General features: G+C 38.3%; 1 protein-coding gene across 13 annotated transcripts in view; it reads right to left on the reverse strand.

The window, feature by feature from the left end:
- The window catches only part of DEPDC5 (DEP domain containing 5, GATOR1 subcomplex subunit), a 161,840-nt gene that overhangs the window by 108,846 nt on the left and 33,069 nt on the right, over positions 1 to 19,925 (reverse strand). For all 13 annotated transcript variants that reach the window (XR_013175741.1, XM_077160444.1, XM_077160443.1 and 10 more), the window contains exons 15-17: positions 12,301 to 12,435; positions 11,404 to 11,465; positions 11,183 to 11,256 (exon numbers count right to left, since the gene is read on the reverse strand). Coding sequence is in view for 12 of the 13 variants with exons in the window: in XM_077160444.1 (XP_077016559.1) it covers positions 11,183 to 11,256; positions 11,404 to 11,465; positions 12,301 to 12,435 (271 nt within the window). In the remaining variant the exon portion in view is untranslated. The remainder of the gene's footprint in view (positions 1 to 11,182; positions 11,257 to 11,403; positions 11,466 to 12,300; positions 12,436 to 19,925) is intronic.

A 19,925-nucleotide genomic window follows, 5' to 3' on the forward strand; every position in this document is an offset into this window, starting at 1 on the left:
CCATATCAACAAAGCAAAGCAGAAAATTCACATAATCATCTCAATTGATGCAGAGAAGGCATTTGACAAGATTCAACATCCTTTCCTGTTGAAAAAAATTCAAAGGATAGGAATACAAGGGAACTTCCTTAAAATGATAGAGGGAATATATGAAAAACCCACAGATAATATCATCCTCAATGGGGAAAAATTGAAAACTTTCCCCCTAAGATCAGGAACAAGACAAGGATGTTCATTATCACCACTATTATTCAACATTGTGTTGGAGGTTCTAGCCAGAGCATTAGACAAGAAAAAGAAATACAAGGCATCAAAATTGGAAAGGAAGAAGTAAAACTATCACTGTTTGCAGACGATATGATACTATACGTCGAAAACCCGGAAGAATCCACAACAAAACTACTAGAGCTAATAAATGAGTACAGCAAAGTAGCAGGTTACAAGACCAACATTCAAAAATCTGTAGTGTTTCTATACACTAGCAATGAACAAGCTGAGGGGGAAATCAAGAAACGAATTCCATTTACAATTGCAACTAAAAGAATAAAGGACTTAGGAATAAATTTAACTAAAGAGACAAAAGACCTATACAAAGAAAACTACACAAAAACTGTTAAAAGAAATCACAGAAGACCTAAATAGATGGAAGGGCATACCGTGTTCATGGATTGGAAGACTAAATATAGTTAAGATGTCAATCCTACCTAAATTGATTTACAGATTCAATGCAATACCAATCAAAATCCCAACAACTTATTTTTCAGAAATAGAAACACCAATAAGCAAATTTATCTGGAAGGGCAGGGTGCCCCGAATGGCTAAAAGTATCTTGAGGAAAAAAAACGAAGCTGGAGGTCTCAAGCTACCGGACTTTAAGGCATATTATGAAGCCACAGTGGTCAAAACAGCATGGTATTGGCATAAAGATAGATATATCGACCAATGGAATCGAATAGAGTGCTCAGATATAGACCCTCTCATCTATGGACATTTGATCTTTGATAAAGCAGTCAAGCCAATTCACCTGGGACAGAACAGTCTCTTCAATAAATGGTGCCTAGAGAATTGGATATCCATATGCAAAAGAATGAAAGAGGACCCGTATCTCACACCCTATACAAAAGTTAACTCAAAATGGATCAAAGATCTAAACATTAGGTCTAAGACCATAAAACAGTTAGAGGAAAATGTAGGGAGATATCTTATGAAACTTACAATTGGAGGCGATTTTATGGACCTTAAACCTAAAGCAAGAGCACTGAAGAAAGAAAGAAATAAATGGGAGCTCCTCAAAATTAAACACTTTTGTGCATCAAAGAACTTCATCAAGAAAGTAGAAAGACAGCCTACACAATGGGAGACAATATTTGGAAATGATATATCAGATAAAGGTCTAGTATCCAGAATTTATAAAGAGATTGTTCAACTCAACAACAAAAAGACAGCCAACCCAATTACAAAATGGGAAAAAGACTTGAACAGACACCTCTCAGAAGAGGAAATACAAATGGCCAAAAGGCACATGAAGAGATGCTCAATGTCCCTGGCCATTAGAGAAATGCAAATCAAAACCACAATGAGATATCATCTCACACCCACCAGAATGGCCATTATCAACAAAACAAAAAATGACAAGTGCTGGAGAGGATGCGGAGAAAGAGGCACACTCATCCACTGTTGGTGGGAATGTCAAATGATGCAACCACTGTGGAAGGCAGTTTGGCGGTTCCTCAAAAAGCTGAATATAGAATTGCCATACGACCCAGCAATACCTTGCTAGGTATCTACTCAGAGGACTTAAGGGCAAAGACACAAACGGACATTTGCACACCAATGTTTATAGCAGCATTATTTACAATTGCAAAGAGATGGAAGCAGCCAATAGTCCATCAACAGAGGAGTGGCTAAACAAACTGTGGTATATACATACGATGGAATATCATGCAGCTTTAAGACAGAATAAACTTATGAACCATGTAATAACATGGATGGACCTAGAGAACATTATGCTGAGTGAGACTAGCCAAAAACTAAAGGACAAATACTGTATGGTCCCAATGATGTGAACCGACATTAGAGAATCAACTTGGAATATGTCACTGGTAACAGAGACCATCAGGAGTTAGAAACAGGGTAAGATAATGGGTAACTAGAGCTGAAGGGATACAGACTGTGCAACAGGACTAGATACAAAAACTCAAAAATGGACAGCACAATACTACCTAATTGTAATGTAATTATGTTAAAACACTGAATGAAGCTGCATCTGAGCTATAGTTTTTTTTTTGTTTGTTTGTGTGGTTTTTTTTTATATATACTTTTTGTATTTTGTATTTTTATTTTTTTCTCTATATTATCATTTTATTTCTTTTTCTGTTGTCTTACTATTTCTTTTTCTAAATTGATGCAAATGTACTAAGAAATGATGATCATACATCTATGTGGTAATATTAAGAATTACTGATTGCATATGTAGAATGGAATGATTTCTAAATGTTGTGTTAGTTAATCTTTTTTTTTAATTAATAAAAAAAAATGAGGGAGAAATTAAAACATTTTCAGACAAAAAATCACTGAAAGAATTTGTGTCCAAGAGACCAGCTCTGCAAGAAATACTAAAGGGAGCACTAGAGACAGATAAAAAAAGACAGAAGAGAGAGGTGTGGAGAAGAGTGTAGAAAGAAGGAAAATTAGATATGACATACAAAATCCAAAAGGCAAAATGGTAGAAGAAAGTAGTTCCCGTACAGTAATAACACTAAATGTTAATGGATTGAACTCCCCAATCAAAAGACATAGATTGGCAGAATGGATTAAAAAACAGGATCCTTCTATATGCTGTCTACAGGAAACACACCTTAGACCCAAAGATAAACACAGGTTCAAAGTGAAAGGTTGGGAAAAGATATTTCATGCAAATAACAACCAGAAAAGAGCAGGAGTAGCTATACTAATATCCAACAAATTAGACTTCAAATGTAAAACAGTTAAAAGAGACAAAGAAGGACACTATGTACTAATAAAAGGAAGAATTCAACATAAAGACATAACAATCATAAATATTTATGCGTCGAACCAGAATGCCCCAAAATACATGAGGCAAACCCTGCAAACACTGAAAAGGGAAATAGACACATCTACCATAATAGTTGGAGACTTCAATTCGCCACTCTCATCAATGGACAGAACATCTAGACAGAGTATCAATAAAGAAATAGAGAATATGAATATTACAATAAAGGAGCTAGACTTAACAGACATGTATAGGACATTACACCCCACAACAGCAGGATGCATCTTTTTCTCAAGTGCTCATGGATCATTCTCAAAGATAGACCATATGCTGGGTCACAAAGCAAGTCTCAACAAATTTAATAAGACTGAAATCATACACAACACTTTCTCAGATCATAAAGGAATGAAGTTGGAAATCAGTAATAGGCAGAGCACCAGAAAATTCACAAATATGTGGAGGCTCAACAACACACTCTTAAACAACCAGTGGGTCAAGGAAGAAATTACAAGATAAATCAGTAAATATCTCGAGGCGAATGAAAATGAAAACACAACATATCAAAACTTATGGGATGCAGCAAAGGCAGTGTTAAGAGGGAAATTTATTGCCCTAAATGTCTATATCAAAAAAGAAGAAAGGGCAAAAATTCAGGAATTAACTGTCTACTTGGAAGAACTGGAGAAAGAACAGCAAACTAACCCCAAAGCAAGCAAAAGGAAAGAAATAACAAAGATTAGAGCAGAAATAAATGAAATAAGAACATGAAAACAATTGAGAAAATCAATAAAACCACAAGTTGGTTCTATAAGAAAATCAATAAGATTGATGGGCCCTTAGCAAGATTGACAAAAAGAAGAAGAGAGAGGATGCAAATAAATAAGATCAGAAATGGAAGAGGAGACATAACCACTGACCCCACAGAAATAAAGGAGGTAATAACAGGATACTATAATAATAGCAATAAACTTGCCAGATAGCTGAATTAGTAAAGTTTAAAGGATATAGGTTTAAAACACTCAGTGCTTCCTCCTTTAATGCTTTGCCCCACTCCTCACCCCACCGCAATAAACTGCTTGGCTACTGCTTTTGATTTAGACACTTTCATCCTTTCTGTTGATTAAAAGGATTTTAATACAGTACAGTATTGCCTGTTTTAGCAGAAGACATATATAAGTCACTGCTAGTTTACATTAAAAACCTGGGGAAACCCACTTATGAACTAGCATTTCTAAGTATCTTCTGATACTCGCTGCATGAAAAAATGTTGGTTTCTATCTATACCAAAAATTTAACAAAAACAAAATTATTTGAACTACTTAAAAAAAATGAATGAAATAAAGTGACAAATCAGGAGACTTTTAAGTAACTATACAGTAAAATTGAGGAAATTGCAACATCTAAATTCAGATATATACATTTAGTGTATGTTATAGTTGCTATTTAACTTATTACCTGAACTAAACTTAAAACTATGAGATAGGCTGTGTATTTAAATAGTAGCTTTTTTTCATTGGCAAATGAATCTGAAAGTCTATTAAAAGATTACAGATGGATCTACAAATAACTAGAGGGATGACAAAAATGAAGATACATTGGTCTATGAAATAAGTGAAAAAGAAATAAGTTCAAAATACTCCTACTTTATCTGAACTAAGTTTCTAAAATAACAATATAAACACAGGTAGATTACAAAGTTATCTTATTATAAAGTTATCACTTCCATTATTTTTTTCGCATGGGCAGGCTCCGGGAATCAAACCCGGGTCTCTGGCATGGCAGGTGAGAATTCTGCCACTGAGCCACTGCTGCACTGCCCATCACTTCCTTTTTTGAAGCAACTTCATCAGGCAATGCAATGACATCATACAAAATTGAGTACCATATACACATTCATAAAGGAAGAAGAACATGGCTGACCAGTAACAGAAAGTTTCTCACTGGGCTCTCTGAGCAGACAGGTACATAACCCAGAACAGAATTACAATGTGACTGCACCAGCCTTACAGAGCTTCCCTAAAGACCATTCCTTGCTCATGAAACTGGCTTTTTACCCATGAATAATTACATAACAAGTAACAACTACCATACTGACGGCAATATAGCCCATAAAAAAGACAAGGGACTAAAAAAGAAGAACGAAGTGGGAAGATGAACACTCCCTGATTTTAAAGCTTATTATAAAGCCACAGTGCTTAAAACAGCATGGTACTGGCAGAAAGATAGAGTATTGATCAATGAGATTGAACTGAGAGTGTGGAAACACACTACCAAATCTATGATCAACTGATCTTCGACAAGGTCCCCAAATCCACGGAACTGGAACAAAACAGTCTTTTTAATAAATGTGCATGGGAAAACTAGATATAAATAGCTAATAGAATGAAAGAGGATCCTTCCTTTACACCCTATACAAAAATTAACTCAAAATGGATCAAAGACCAGTACCATAAAACTCCCAGAAGAAAACACAGGGAAATATCTTCATGACCTAGTAATAAGAGGTAGCTTCCTAAACTTTACACCCAAAGCATAAGCAACGAAAGAAAAAATGCATAAATGGGAACTCCTCAAATAAGCACTGAAAGAATACATACGTAAATGGGAACTCCTCAAAATTAAATGCTTTTGTGCCTCAAAAGACTTTGCTAAAAAGGTGAAGAGGCAGACAATAGGAAAAAAATATTTGGAAATCACGTATCAGATGAAGGTTTGATATCCTGTATACATAAAGAAATCATAAAACTCAACAACAAAAGAACAAACACCCCAATTATAAAATGGGCTACAGATATGAATAGACATTTTTCCGAAGAACAACTACATATGGTTAAAAAGAACATGAAGAGATGCTCATTTTCATTAGCTATAAGGAAAATGCAGATCAAGACTACAATGAGCTATCACTTCACACCTATAAGAATGGCTGCTCATCAAGGGATTGAGAAGAACCCTAGAATGAGCTGAGACTTAGCATCAAGGGATTGAGAAAACCTTCTAGACCAAAAGGGGGAAGAGTGAAATGAGACAAAGTGGCAATGGCTGAGGGATTCCAAACAGAGTCGAGAGGCTATCCTAGGGGTTATTCTTATGCATCAAGTAGATATCATCTTGTTATTCAAGACGTAATGGAGAGGCTGGAGGGAACTGCCTGAAAATGTAGAACTGTGTTCCAGTAGCCATGTTTCTCGAGGATGATTGAATAATGAAACAGCTGTCAGAATGTGACTGTGTGACTGTGAAAACCTTGTGTCTGATGCTCCTTTTATCTACCTTGTCAACAAACAAGTAGAACATATGGAATAAAAATAAATAATAGGGGGAACAAATGCTAAAATAAATTTAGTTTGAAATGCTAGTGATCAATGAAAGTGAGGGGTAAGGGGTATGGTATGTATAATCTTTTTTTTTCTTTCCTGTGTTTGTTTTATTTCTTTTTCTACTGTCTTTTTATTTCTTTTTCTGAATTAATGCAAATGTTCTAAGAAATGATGAATATGCAACTAAGTGATGATAGTGACTTTCTGATTTATATGTTGATGTTTTATTTGGTTTGTTAATTTTTTAAATTAATAAATAAAATTTAAAAAAAAGAATAGCTGCTATTAAACAAACAGGAAACTACAAATGTTGGAGAAGATGTGGGGAAATTAGAACACTTATACACTGCTAGTGGAAATGTATAATGGTAGCCGCTGTGGAGACAGTTTGGCAGTTCCTTAGGAAACTAAGTATCGAGTTGCCATATGACTTAGCAATAGCACAACTTGGTATATACACAGAAGAGTGGAAAATAGTCACACAGACATTTGCACACCAATGTGCATAGCAGCTGTTCTAGTTTGCTAGCTGCTGGAATGCAACACACCAGAGACGGATTGGCTTTTAATAAAAGGGGATTTATTTTGTTAGTTCTTCAGAGGAAAGGCAGTTAACTTACCACTGAGGTTCTTTCTTACGTGGGAAGGCACAGGATGGTCTCTGTTGGCCTTCTCTCCAGGCCCCTGGGTTCCAACAACTTTCCCCGGGGTGATTTTTCTGCATCTCCAAAGGCCTGGGCTGAGCTGCGAGTGCTGAGATAAGGAATGCCTAGCTGCTTAGGCTGTGCTACGTTGCTCTCTCTAATTTAAGCACCAGCCAATTAAGTCAAACGTCACTCATTGCAGCAGGCAAGCCTCCTAGCTGACTGCAGATGTAATCAGCAACAGATGAGGTTCATGTACCATTGGCTCATGCCCACAGCAACAAAACTAGGTATGTTCACCTGGCCAAGTTGACAACTGAATCTAACTACAACAGCAGCATTACTCACAATTGCCAAAGATGGAAACAATCCAAGTACCCATCAACAGACAAATGGATAAACAAAATGCAGTATATACCTATGATGGAATATTAAGCAGCAATAAGACAAAATGACTTCCTGAAGTTCATGACAAGATGGATGAGCCTTGAGAACATAAGGCTGAGTGAAAAAAGTCAGACACAAAAGGATAGATACTATATAATTTCACTTTTATGACCTTGTTAAAGGTAAACTCAGAGGCTTATAGTATAGAATAAAGGGGACCTAGAGACACACGAGAACTAGAGATGGGTGAACAGCTTACTAATGAGGTTGAACTTAAGTGTAAGGGAATGGATAGAAGCGAAGGCAGTTTATTAGCGGGTCTACAAGTAATATTGCCATATTGAAGATGAGCATGATTGAAAGGGGTTCTATAGAGCTATGTATTCCACCGATTAACACTACAAATATACGTTCTTACATGAACTACTTCAAAGGTATGAATCTTGTACAAAAAGTAAATGATATCAAGGTAGAGGTGGAAGACTACTATTGCATACTATGGGCTATGTTTAATAGGAAGACAGCAACAGTACCACAGCAATACCAAGGGTAAATAATTGGCGGTGGGGGGAGGACAAGAGTTAAAGGGAGGTCTGGATTTTCTATTTGGTGAGGATGTGTTTATCAGTTATTTTTCTCTCGGGAGCAATGAAAATTGTCTAAAACAGAGAGTGTTGATTATACAACTATGTGAGGATAATGTGAGACATGGACTATTCATTTTGGACATTATACATAATATTCAATGGTTGGAGAGGGCTGAAGGATACATCGATGAGAAGTAGAATGATGAACTACAATGTATACATATGATTGAATATTGTGTGGCTACAGAAAGGAATGAAGTTGTGAGGCATGTAACGATCTGAATGAACCTAGGGGACATTATGTGTTGCAAAATAAGCCAGAAACAAAAGAGCAAGTAGTGTATGGTCGCATTTAGAAAATACTTACAAGAAAATTGGACCCTAGATTTTAAGCTCGTATAGCAGTCCCTTTTAGTCCAGGGCTGTAATTGTTATTTTTAGATTTTGAGAGGCTGTGCTATATACATGTAACCTGGTATTTCTCTGGAACTCTGGGTACCTGTGTGACACCTATGACTCAGAGCAGGAGTTCTTCAGGTCTGGAAGGCAGCATTGCCACATACAACAAGTGTTAAAGAACAGCTTCAATTAGAGATAAAAAATGAAGCCAATTGGGTGGGGACTAAGGTAAATTAGAATACAGGGGAAAGGAGGACATTGCATTTTAGAACTTTACCTACTCTATGAGACCAAAGGAATAGAGGTTTATTTTGTCCAAAACCTAAATTTTCCGTAGCACATAATCTAACTCAACATGTCTAGATAGATCATTTAAACAACCCAAACACAGGAGTCCAAAATGGGAATGAAGGTTTTTAATTCTCTACAGCTTAATGTACTGCCTGGATACTTCCCAGAGCACGTTGAGTACATGATCAAAGAATACTGGCAAGGTCCCCGGAGGGATGGGGGAAAAATATATGAAACTATTCAACTTGATCACCAGGGAAACCCCGGATAGTGTCTCAAACATTAGGGACTCCCAAGTCAATAGACCAAGAGGCTTGCTCTTGTGAAGCTTATTTATGTAGTAGAGAAGCTAAGCCTACCCATAGTCATGCCTAAGAGTTACTTACAGCAGACCTCTTTCATTGTTCAGATATGGTCTCTCTCTGTAATCCCAACTCTGCAAGGAAAATCATTACCCTCTCCCCTATGTGGAACATGACATCCAGGCATGTGAGTCTCCCTGGCAACATGGGATAAGACTCTCAGGGATGAGCCTGGCCCTGGCACCGTGGGATAGACAATACCTTCCTAGCCAAAAGGAGGAAAAGAATTGTAACAAAATAAGGTATCAGTGGCTAAAAGAGTTCAAATAGAGTCAAGAGGCTATTCTGGAGGCTACTCTTATGTATGCTTCAGCTAGTTACCACTATTTACCATGGTGTGCCAAACCCCAACCAAAACCATTCCTGCCAACCTAGAGAACACCTAGGGGTCTATCTGAGGTTCTACAAAGGTGCCACGAACTATGATCGCCTTCCAGAAACCTACCACATCCAGATGGGTTCCTAGGCCAGATAAGTCCTGAAACCCAGAGAAGCCAGCCTCTCCAGAACATCAACTAATTCCATCCCCCATCCAATATTATCAACACTACTTTCCAACACAAAAAGCTAGAATGGGCATAGCCCAAATATCCTAAAGATTGGGAGAAATATCAAAGGAGAAGGTGGTTGTAAGAGAGAACACAGGATTTAAAAAATGAGTATGACTGCTGAATAATTATATTGATTTTTCTTTTAGTCTCCAGTGTCTTGGAGGAGCTAGAAAGAAAAACCTGAAATTGTAGAACTGTAACCCATACCGGACTCTGAAATCTGTTCTATAATTAATTGTTGTGGTTTGCTTTGAAATTTATTGCTTTTTTGTATAGATGTTATTCTTCCCAATTAAAAAAAAAAAAGATAAAGCATAGAATGCAAGGCTGAAACAAATATTTGTGATGAGGTCTCAAGCTGGGCTCCAGCAGAGATTTGCAACTAAAAGAAGCCCAAACTGAAGGCTCTGTTGAACTTGAAACCGGAGCCAAGTGGCCTTGTGCCCCTCAGGGTACTGGCCTAAGCCAGGAAACCTAGAAAAGGGTAGAATGCTTTGAAAACATCAAAGAGAAAGTGATTGGTGGTTACGGGGTAGTACAGGAAGAATCAGTGAAGAAAGATGTTAGAGGAGTATCTCAGAGGGTAAGTTGGCCTTATGAGAAAAAGGACAGGTGGCAAGGCTTCCAGACAGAAAGACCCAGAAGTGAGAGCAAGATGTGGGTGCCACAATGCAGAATGGAAGATCCCAAGTGCTGGGAGAAGAGGCCCTAGATGTCCAAAGCATTAGTCTCTATCAAGATGGCATGAAAAATCAGAGAGAAAGAGTAGCAGGATTTGGTTTTCACAAAAATGACTCTGGCAACCAGCAGGTACACCAGTGGTTGTCAGACACTAGTTCCCAGACTCCCAGGTTCCTTGGTTCTATGACAGGGCCTGCTATGTGGGAACAGAAAGGAACACTAATACTTTTTTGCTTGTATATTGAGAGTCCAAGGAAGAATTTTACTTGAAGAAAGGGTCTAGTGGCTTAAAAATATATATATAAAAGAAAAAAAAGGAAAGAAGAAAATCACTGTCTAAAGCATTGATTCTCAAAGGGGGAGAGTGGGAGCGGTCAACATCCTACAATGTACAGAGAGCCCCACAAAGAATTCTCTGGCCCCAAAATGTCAGTAGTGCCAAGGTTGAAAACTCTTGTTCTAACAGATGTATTAAAGAAGGGAGACCCTAGACAGATTTAACAGTAAGATTACTGCAAGTGTTTAGAAAGATGAGGACTGGGATAAGGCAGTGGTACTGGCAGAGAAATGTGAGAAGCTGTCTCTGAGCTAGAATGAACAGGTAACTGAGGCTCTATTCCACGTGAAGAAAAGGCATAAAGATTTTCCTGCAAATAATTTCGCCTTGAGGCCAGGCAAAAGGTTCATCTGCTATGATATATGGGAGCTGGGAATAGTAGGTAGATATCCTTTGAAATTTGCTTGTTTTTTTTTTTTATCATATTCTTATGTGACCTCCTAGCGCTTTGCACATAGAGGGTCTTTAAGCAAATGGTAGAATTTTGGTTTCCAAATTTTCTTCATCAAAGATTTAGTGTCCGAATAAGAACTTACTGGATTTGAAGAGAAACTGGAAAGGAAGTGATTCCAAACCCTTATCACCTATTATTAATCAAAGTCACACTCACCTGTGGTTTATCCAGTGAGGGATATTATAGTCATCACCAGGACGAGAATCCCGAGGAGCACTTCGATTATGCAGCTGAAAGGAAAAAAGCCACTGTGCAGATTAAGCCAGAAAGCAAGTAGGATGTGGAACCACTCTAACTTTTCCATTTTGAACTAGTCTCAAAATAATCTTAGTGCTAGAAATTGGCCTTTAATAAGCAAATCCAAGAAATCTAATTACCTTGAACAATGGGACAGCATGCAACGGTTGCTCCCCCATACACACCAAATCCACTCCAATTCCTAAAAAGGAAAAGACAAAAAGAGTTGGGGGTGTGGTAGAGATAAGTGTCCTAAGCAATGAGTAATGTTATTTAACTGGGTCAGGGTATGAGGCAACTATCTTACAATGAATAACCTCATCAGTGCTGTCTATCAAGCAAAGAAGTAAATAGAGGCATTTTTTCCTGTTTCCTCTTTGTAGTCATTCATAGCTGCCATAATTTAGTGTTTGACAATTAGCCTATGACCAGGCTTCTATTACTAATGTTTCAAGGCCAGAAAGTAAAAAGGAACTTAAAATTTCACAGGAAAAAGCCAAATAGCCCACATCGCTTAATAGTACTCCTTTACTGGTAATCAGGATTTATTTTCCTAACTCCATCTCCATGGTGAAACACAAATCAAATGCAGGGGGTTGGAGGAATGCCTGACACATTATGGAGGATGAGGAGGAGGTAGACTAGATGTTCCAGATACCACTTCCCGAGACGTATTGACGGCATACTGGTCTCTTGAGATAATCCCTTCAAAAGGTTCTCCAGTGTCACATATGTTTGAGGAATTCAGAGTACCAGGTGACACTTCAGAGAGGAACGAGATACACTAATGTATTAACAATTCTGAGGAAGACCTGCAATTAGGGAACGTGTTTAACTCTGCAGGACTCAGCATTTCCCAAATCAATTGGCCCATGGAACTCATTTTGTCACGTAACACTGATGCATATTCTCAGAACCATGGTGCGTGAGCACCAGGTGGATCTCCTCACTTCTAAGAGTCAGTGAAAGCTCATGGTTCTGATGGTGAGCTAGGCTATGAGCACTTGGAGACAGAACACCAGACCAGGGCACGTTACCATTATCTATCATCCGCTGCTTGGTCAAGATCATGAGTAAACGGTCCACTTCAAACACACCCACTCCTGGCGTGATCACCACAGACATCTGCCCAGTCCGGTCAAAGTTGCGGTTGATATAGTGCTTGTCAAACACTTGAAGGGAAACAAAAATTCCCCAATGAAGATGTTACAGCTTTTTGGAAACCCACTACTGGCAAGCACCTCTGTACTCGTGGAGTATTTTTTCTATGTTTCTATTATAGGCAAATAGCCACCTTCAGTCCTAAATTCTAGTTAGATGTATGCACTTCTATCTGTCTTTCCCTTTCTACTTTATGAGCTGTTTGAACGCAGGACTATGTCACCGTCACCTTTTGTTAATCCCCCTCATGAAGGGCTAATACTTAGCTTGTACAGCCTTAGATGCTCAAATTTCATGCTTTTAAAAAGTATAAGCTGGGTGGGCCACAGTGGCTCAGCAGGCAAGAATGCTTACCTGCCATGCCAGAGGACCCGGGTTTGATTCCCGGTGCCTGCCCATGTAAAAAAAAAATTTTTTTTAAAGTATAAGCTATCCATAAATGAACCTGCATTGAAAGGTGTAAGAATCAGTATTAATTTAAGACAATATTTAAAAGAGTGGGCGAGAATCTTGGGATAATTTCATAAATTTGCAAGTTAATTTTTAGTTCTGGCCTCTACGATTTTTATGGGAAATCTGTGATATTCATCTATGATAAAAGATTTAACTGATTAAAGAAGTCACCACGATCTAGATCTCTAAAACCTGGCTACAGACACCTGGAAAGGCATTACACCCAGAGAAGGGACCACACAAAAGCATTCCCACCACTAGCCAGCACCAGAAAGGCACCTAATCCAAGCTGGGCTGATTGGACTCTGTCTATTGGGAACATGGGATTCTGAACAGAGAGCAGAGATGGGGAGGCTGGGAGCTGGATTCTTGTTTAAGAATTCCTCTACTAAAGTTCCTAGAGATATTCTGGTCCCAACTCTTCTCCAACATGACATGCAAATTTTTCTTGGCCTCCCCACCAAACCCCAGTAGCCTTAGACTAAATTTTTCTTTTTATTTACACTAACTAAGTAGGTTTCTCTTATTGCAAGCAAAGTATCTCAACTAATACATAAAAGCAGGGACAAACCTTCAAAAGAAAGAAGTCACATCATCTATAAACAATGGTCCCTCTCAGATGGGAAATGACAGCATGGGAGACAGGGGAGGGGGGGAGTACACAACTCTATTATTTGAATTTTAGGGACACAGGTAACTTTTGTGAAAAAAAAGAAAAAAAAGGTAGAACAGGGAACATACATACTTTTAAAAATTATATAGTTCCGGGTCAAGATGGCGGCTTAACAACGTGCGCATTTTAGTTCGTCCTCCAGAACAACTACTAAATAATCAGAAACAGTACAGAATAGCTCCCAGAGCCACGATAGTGACCAGACACACAGCGTACCCCAGTCTGGACCAGCTGGACTGGCTGCGAGAACCGTGAGTTCCCAAAGCAGCAGCCAGCACCCCTCCCCCACAGGCCACTTCCCAGAGGGGAAAGGAAAGGAAAGGACTTTACCAGCAGCAGGGACTGGGCACAATCAAACGCCAATTGTGGCATTAATTAACAAATTCTGACTACTAAAAATAGGCCCCCAGCTCAGGTGAACCTGGTCAAAGCAGAGGTTACTCATTTTTGCCCCAGCACCAAGGGGGCAGGACTGACAGAAAAAGGGGATTAAAAAAAAAAAGAAGGAAACAGAGGTTTTTGTGGCTGTGCTGTGTATCTACAAAGGCTTGACTGCCTCTGGATACAGCGGCAGGACTTTTCAGGCTGCAGCTGCTCCAGGCATAAGCAGAAGTGAGCTCTTCTGGGGGCTTGTCTGGAGCTTGTGCCATCCCCAGGGGAGGGGTGAAGCCCCCCCCACCCAGGTGGAATCCCTCTATCAAGGAATTCAGACACAAGGGCTTGGTAATTTGAAGCCATTAAAACCAGCCTACAACCTCTCCTCTGTCTCCACCACGCCCCCAGAAGGGAGAGTCTGCCAAAGTTAAAGGTACTATATCATATGCTGGTGGGACCTGCAGTCAGACAAGCGCCACATATTGGGCAGGATAAGAAACACAGAGTCCAGAGACTTCACAGGAAAGTCTTTCAACCTGCTGGGTCTCACCCTCAGGGAAAACCGACGCAGGTGACTCTTTCTCCTGATAGGAGGCCAGTTTGGTCTGGGAAAATCTGGCTGGGGTCTATAAGATCTAAGTAGACCCTCCTAAGTGTGTGTGGGGGAAAGGCACCACACAAGCAGGGCAAGAAACAAGAAAACAATAACTGAAAAATTCTCCTCTGTTAAACAAAACTTAAGCTAAAGGTCCAGATAAAGATGAACGGAATGTCAAAGAACAGACAGACAACAAATTCATCCAGCAAGAAAACCCTAGATAAAAGAAGTGAAAGCAATCTCCAGAATAAACTAATTAAGGTAATTAAATGCCTAGACACCAGCAAAAAATAACAAATCACACTAGGAAAATTGAAGATATGGCCCAGTCAGAGGAACAAACCAATAATTCAAATGACATACAGGAGCTGAAACAATTAATTCAGAATGTACGAACAGACATGGAAAACCTCATCAAAAACCAGATCAATGAATTGAGGGAGGATACAAAGAAGGCAAGGAAAGAACAAAAAGAAGAAACTGAAAGTCTGAAAAAACAAATCACAGAACTTATGGGAATGAAAGACACAGTAGAAGAGATGAAAAAAACAATGGAAACCTACAGTGGTAGATTTCGAGAGACAGAACACAGGATTTCTGAACTGGAGGATGGAACATCTGAAATCCTACAAGAAACAGAAATTATAGGAAAAAAAAACGGAAAAATATGAGCAGGGACTCAGGGAATTGAAAGACAATATGAAGCACATGAATATATGTGTTGTGGGTGTCCCAGAAGGAGAAGAGAAGGGAAAAGGAGGAGAAAAACTAATGGAGGAAATTATCACTGAAAATCTCCCAACTCTCATGAAAGACTTAAAATTACAGATCCAAGAAGTGCAGCATACCCCAAAGAGAATAGATCCAAATAGACATACTCCAAGACATTTAATAATCAGAATGTCAGAGGTCAATGAGAAAGAGAGGATCTTGAAAGCAGCAAGAGAAAAGCAATCCATCACATACAAGGGAAGCCCAATAAGACTATGCGCAGATCTCTCAGCAGAAACCATGAAGGCGAGAAGACAGTGGGATAATATATTTAAATTACTAAAAGAGAAAAACTGCCAACCAAGAATTCTATATCCAGCAAAATTGTCCTTCAAAAATGAGGGAGGGGATTCAGAGAGAGCAACACTACAAAGCAGAGAGTCCACCAGCCAGCAACCTTTGGAGATGAAGAAGGAAAACGCCTCCCGGGGAGCTTCATGAAACCGGAAGCCAGGAGAGAAAGCTAGCAGATGATGCCATACTCGCCATGTGCCCTTCCAGCCAAGAGAGAAGCCCTGAACTTCATCGGCCTTTTCGAACCAAGCTTACTGCAAGCTGCATATATCTGCAGGGTATGTTCCAGAAGAGTGAGCCAGAGATCGATGTTCTGTTTTAAGCTTTATGGCTGCAACATGATAGACTGACGCTAACAGACAAGCACCCTAGCAGTGAATGATACCACTTAAATCCAAAATGATTTTGGCTGCATGTAACAAAAAGTCTGCCTACAAAGGTTTAGAGAAAATGGAGCTTTACAAGAAGCATACGTATAGACCTAATTCATCTTTTTACTAAAACTGTGCCAATGGCAGTTTAGGAAAACAAGTGTTTGTCAGTCACATTATTCTTTAAACAAAATCCAGGTTCTGTAGGCAAGGAAAGGAAACAGGGATTATTTAGTAGGCAAAAACACAATTCCCAAGAAAGTAATCTATGTATTACCATTGACTTCATCAAGCTTACATAGATGGAGAGATGTACATGTTTACAGAATTAAAGATTTAGTCTCATTAAGATATGTATTCTTTTCCAAAATGACCTCTAAACTTAACCAATCCCAATGAAAATTTTAGAATGTCTTTTAGAAATTGACAAGTTGATTTAAAAATGTACATGGAAAACAATGGAACTCTAATGCCAAAATTTTTTAAAAAGAAAAACATTTGAGGACTCATACTCTGATTTCAAGAGTAACCAAGAGGGTGTGATCTTGATGAAAAGATAAACACATGAACAAATGCAACAAAACAGAGTCCAAAATTTGAGCCATGCATATAGAATCAACTGATTCTCAAAAAGATTCCAAGGCTGTGAATAAAAGGGAAGGTTTTCAACAAAGAATGCTGCAACAATTGGGCATGTATAGTGAAAAAAGGGCCTTTGATCTACATTTGTACCATTCAGAAAAATTAACTCAGAATATGTGATAGGCCTAAATATAAGAGCCAAAACTGAAAATTTCTAAAACAAACAGGAAAATTTATTTTTTGACATCACTTTAGGCAAAAATTTCTCAGATATGGCACAAAAAGGCAATATACAAAAGAAAAAAGTGACAAACTGGACTCCTCAATATCTGAAATTCCACTATTTGAAAGACTGATAAAACAAACACAAAAACAAAAAGTCAAGCTACAAACTAATGTTTCCAAATATAATAGTTGATAAACGTGTATCCAGAATACATATGGAACACTCATGTCCCTCCTCCCACTTTCTTCCTTCCAGTCCCTGCTAATTCATTCTTATCTCAGTCTAGAGTAGAAAAATACAGTGAGGGAGAGGACGTGCAAGACTGGCTTAGTTGGCAGAATTCTCACCTGCCATGCCAGAGACCCGGATTTAATTCCCAGAGCCTTCCCATGCCAAAAAAATATATACATATATGTATAAATATGTATATATACTTCATTCAGAGAACATGCAAAATTGAGGAAAGGAGAATTAATTCAAGCAATAGTATAATACACTTTACAGGGACATATTTACAATCATCCTTCCAAGTATGACTGCTGCTTATCCCTCCAGCTTTACTATTCTTTTATCCAACTACATGTAAGAAATTAGCATTAGTAAAACAATTTGAGCAGCGCTTTCAGTTTGGAGTGCAAAATTCACCTATAGTTCAGGTTACTCAGACCTTAAATTGTCAACAGACCCATGTACCACTTTAAAATATTTTGTGGACCTTGGACCACCTTTAAGAGTATTTGGTCCTTTTTAATACCCACAAGAGACTGTGGTATTCGGTTAAATTTTGATCAGCATCCACCGGACAAAGACATCTGAGTGATTATCTGAAATTAATAAATCGCTTGGGATTTTATATACACAATCAGTGTCAAGAATGGATAATAGGAATATGGAGCTATTAAAATGCAAGGAAGTGATGCAGCAAAAAAAAAAATGATGTTCATTTTTACAAACGAAGCTATAATTATTATACATTGGAAGGGAAAGGAAGCCAACATTGATAAAGCACCTACTATGTATCAAGTGTCATGCTGGTTAATTTGCAAATCTCATCTCATCTACACAGCAGTTCTTTGAAGTAACCACTAATATCTTCACTTTATGCATATATACATGTAGATTCTAAGAGAGTTAAAATTTTGGCAAGATCACACAGCTATTGAAGGGATGATCTAAGATTTAAATCAAGTATATCTAATTCCTAAGATTCCTCTGTTTTAGATAAAATTTACTAAAAATGGGAGAGAATTACACATTGTCTAAAAAAGAAACAATTTTGAGAAAGGAAAAATAAAAGTATTTGAGAAGAATTCAGAAAAAAAAATGAGGGAGAAATTAAAACATTTTCAGACAAAAAATCACTGAGAGAATTTGTGACCAAGAGACCAGCTCCGCAAGAAATACTAAAAGGAACACTAGAGACAGATACGAAGACAGAAGAGAGAGGTGTGGAGAAGAGTGTAGAAAGGAAGACTATGAGTAAAGGTAAAAAGAAGGAAAATTAGATAAGACATATAAAATCCAGAAGGCAAAATAGTAGAAGAAAGTACTACCCATGCAATAATAACACTGAATGTTAATGGATTAAACTCTCCAATCAAAAGACATACTCTGGCAGAATGGATTAAAAAACAGGACCCATCTATATGCTGCCTCTACTCAAACAACACGAGGCCAAGGACACAAATGGACATTTACACACCAATGTTTACAGCAGCATTATTAACAATTACCAAGAGATGGAAACAGCCAAAATGTCCATCAACAGACAGTTGGCTAAACAAACCGTGACATTTACATAAGATGGAATATTAGGCAGCTCTAAGACAGAATAAAGTTATGAAGTATGTAACAACATGAATGGACCTTAAGGACATTATGCTGAGTGTGATTAGCCAGAAACAAAGGACAAATACTATATGGTCTCACTGACACGAACTGACATTAGTGAATAAACTTGGAATATTTTCTTGCTAACAGAGACCATCAGGAGATAGAAATATGGTAAGATATTGGGTAATTGGAGCTGAAGGGATACATATTGTGCAACAGGACTGAATATAAAAACTCAGAAATGGACAGCACAATATTATCTAACTGTAACACAATTATGTTAAAACACTGAATGAAGCTGCATATGAGAATGATAGAGGGAGGAGGGCTGGGGTATAAATGAAATCACAAAGAAAGATAGATGATAAAGATTGAGATGGTGTAATCTAGGTGTATAATGATAGTGACTAAATGTACAAATTTAAAAAACGTTTTTGCATGAAGAAGAACAAAAGAACGTCATTACTGTAGTATGCTGAAAATAGATGGTAATTAATATTTTAAAATTTCAACTAATGTGTGAAACTAAAGCAAAAAATGTTTATTTGGTACAAATCTATACTTTGGACTACTGCATCTCCTAATATAACTTATGTAGATGGTTGACTGAACACCTTAAGTACATGGAACTTTGTATAGGACATGAGATTTTGTTGGTTTGTCCAGTTAATGCCCTGATGAATCCCAGAGTGATTTGATCAGTGAGTGGAAAAGTATTTGCAAAGTCCCCTTCGGGGAATGGTGAGAACAGGGGAAAACTCAACTTCCCAAAGTTGAATTCTTGATATTCTCACAAGCAGTGTGGACAACCAAAGCTATAGGCTGAGCCCCCAGTCTTGGGGTTTGTTCATATGAAACTTAACCCCACAGGGGATAGGTCAAGCCTACTTAAAATTAAGCCTAAGAGTCACCCCCAAGAGAACCTCTTTTGTCGCTCAGATGTGGCCTCTCTCTCTAGCCAACACAGCAAGCAGACTCACCACCCTCCCCCTTTCTATGTGGGACATGACTCCCAGGGGTGTGGCTCTTCCTGGCAGCATGGGACAGAAATCCCAGAATGAGCTGAGATTCAGCATCAAGGGATTGAGAAAAACTCTAGAATGAGCTGAGATTCAGCATCAAGGGATTGAGAAAACCTTCTCGACCAAAAGGGGGAAGAGTGAAATGAGACAAAGTGTCAATGGCTGAGAGATTCCAAACCATTAAGCGGTTATCCTGGAGGGTATTCTTGTACATTAAGTAGGTATCACCTTGCTATCCATGATGTAATGGAGAAGCTGGAGGGAACTGCCTGAAAATATAGAGCTGTGTTCCAGTAGCCATGT

Source organism: Tamandua tetradactyla, chromosome 5, assembly GCF_023851605.1.
Source record: "Tamandua tetradactyla isolate mTamTet1 chromosome 5, mTamTet1.pri, whole genome shotgun sequence".
In the NCBI taxonomy this organism is placed as follows: Eukaryota; Metazoa; Chordata; class Mammalia; order Pilosa; family Myrmecophagidae; genus Tamandua; species Tamandua tetradactyla.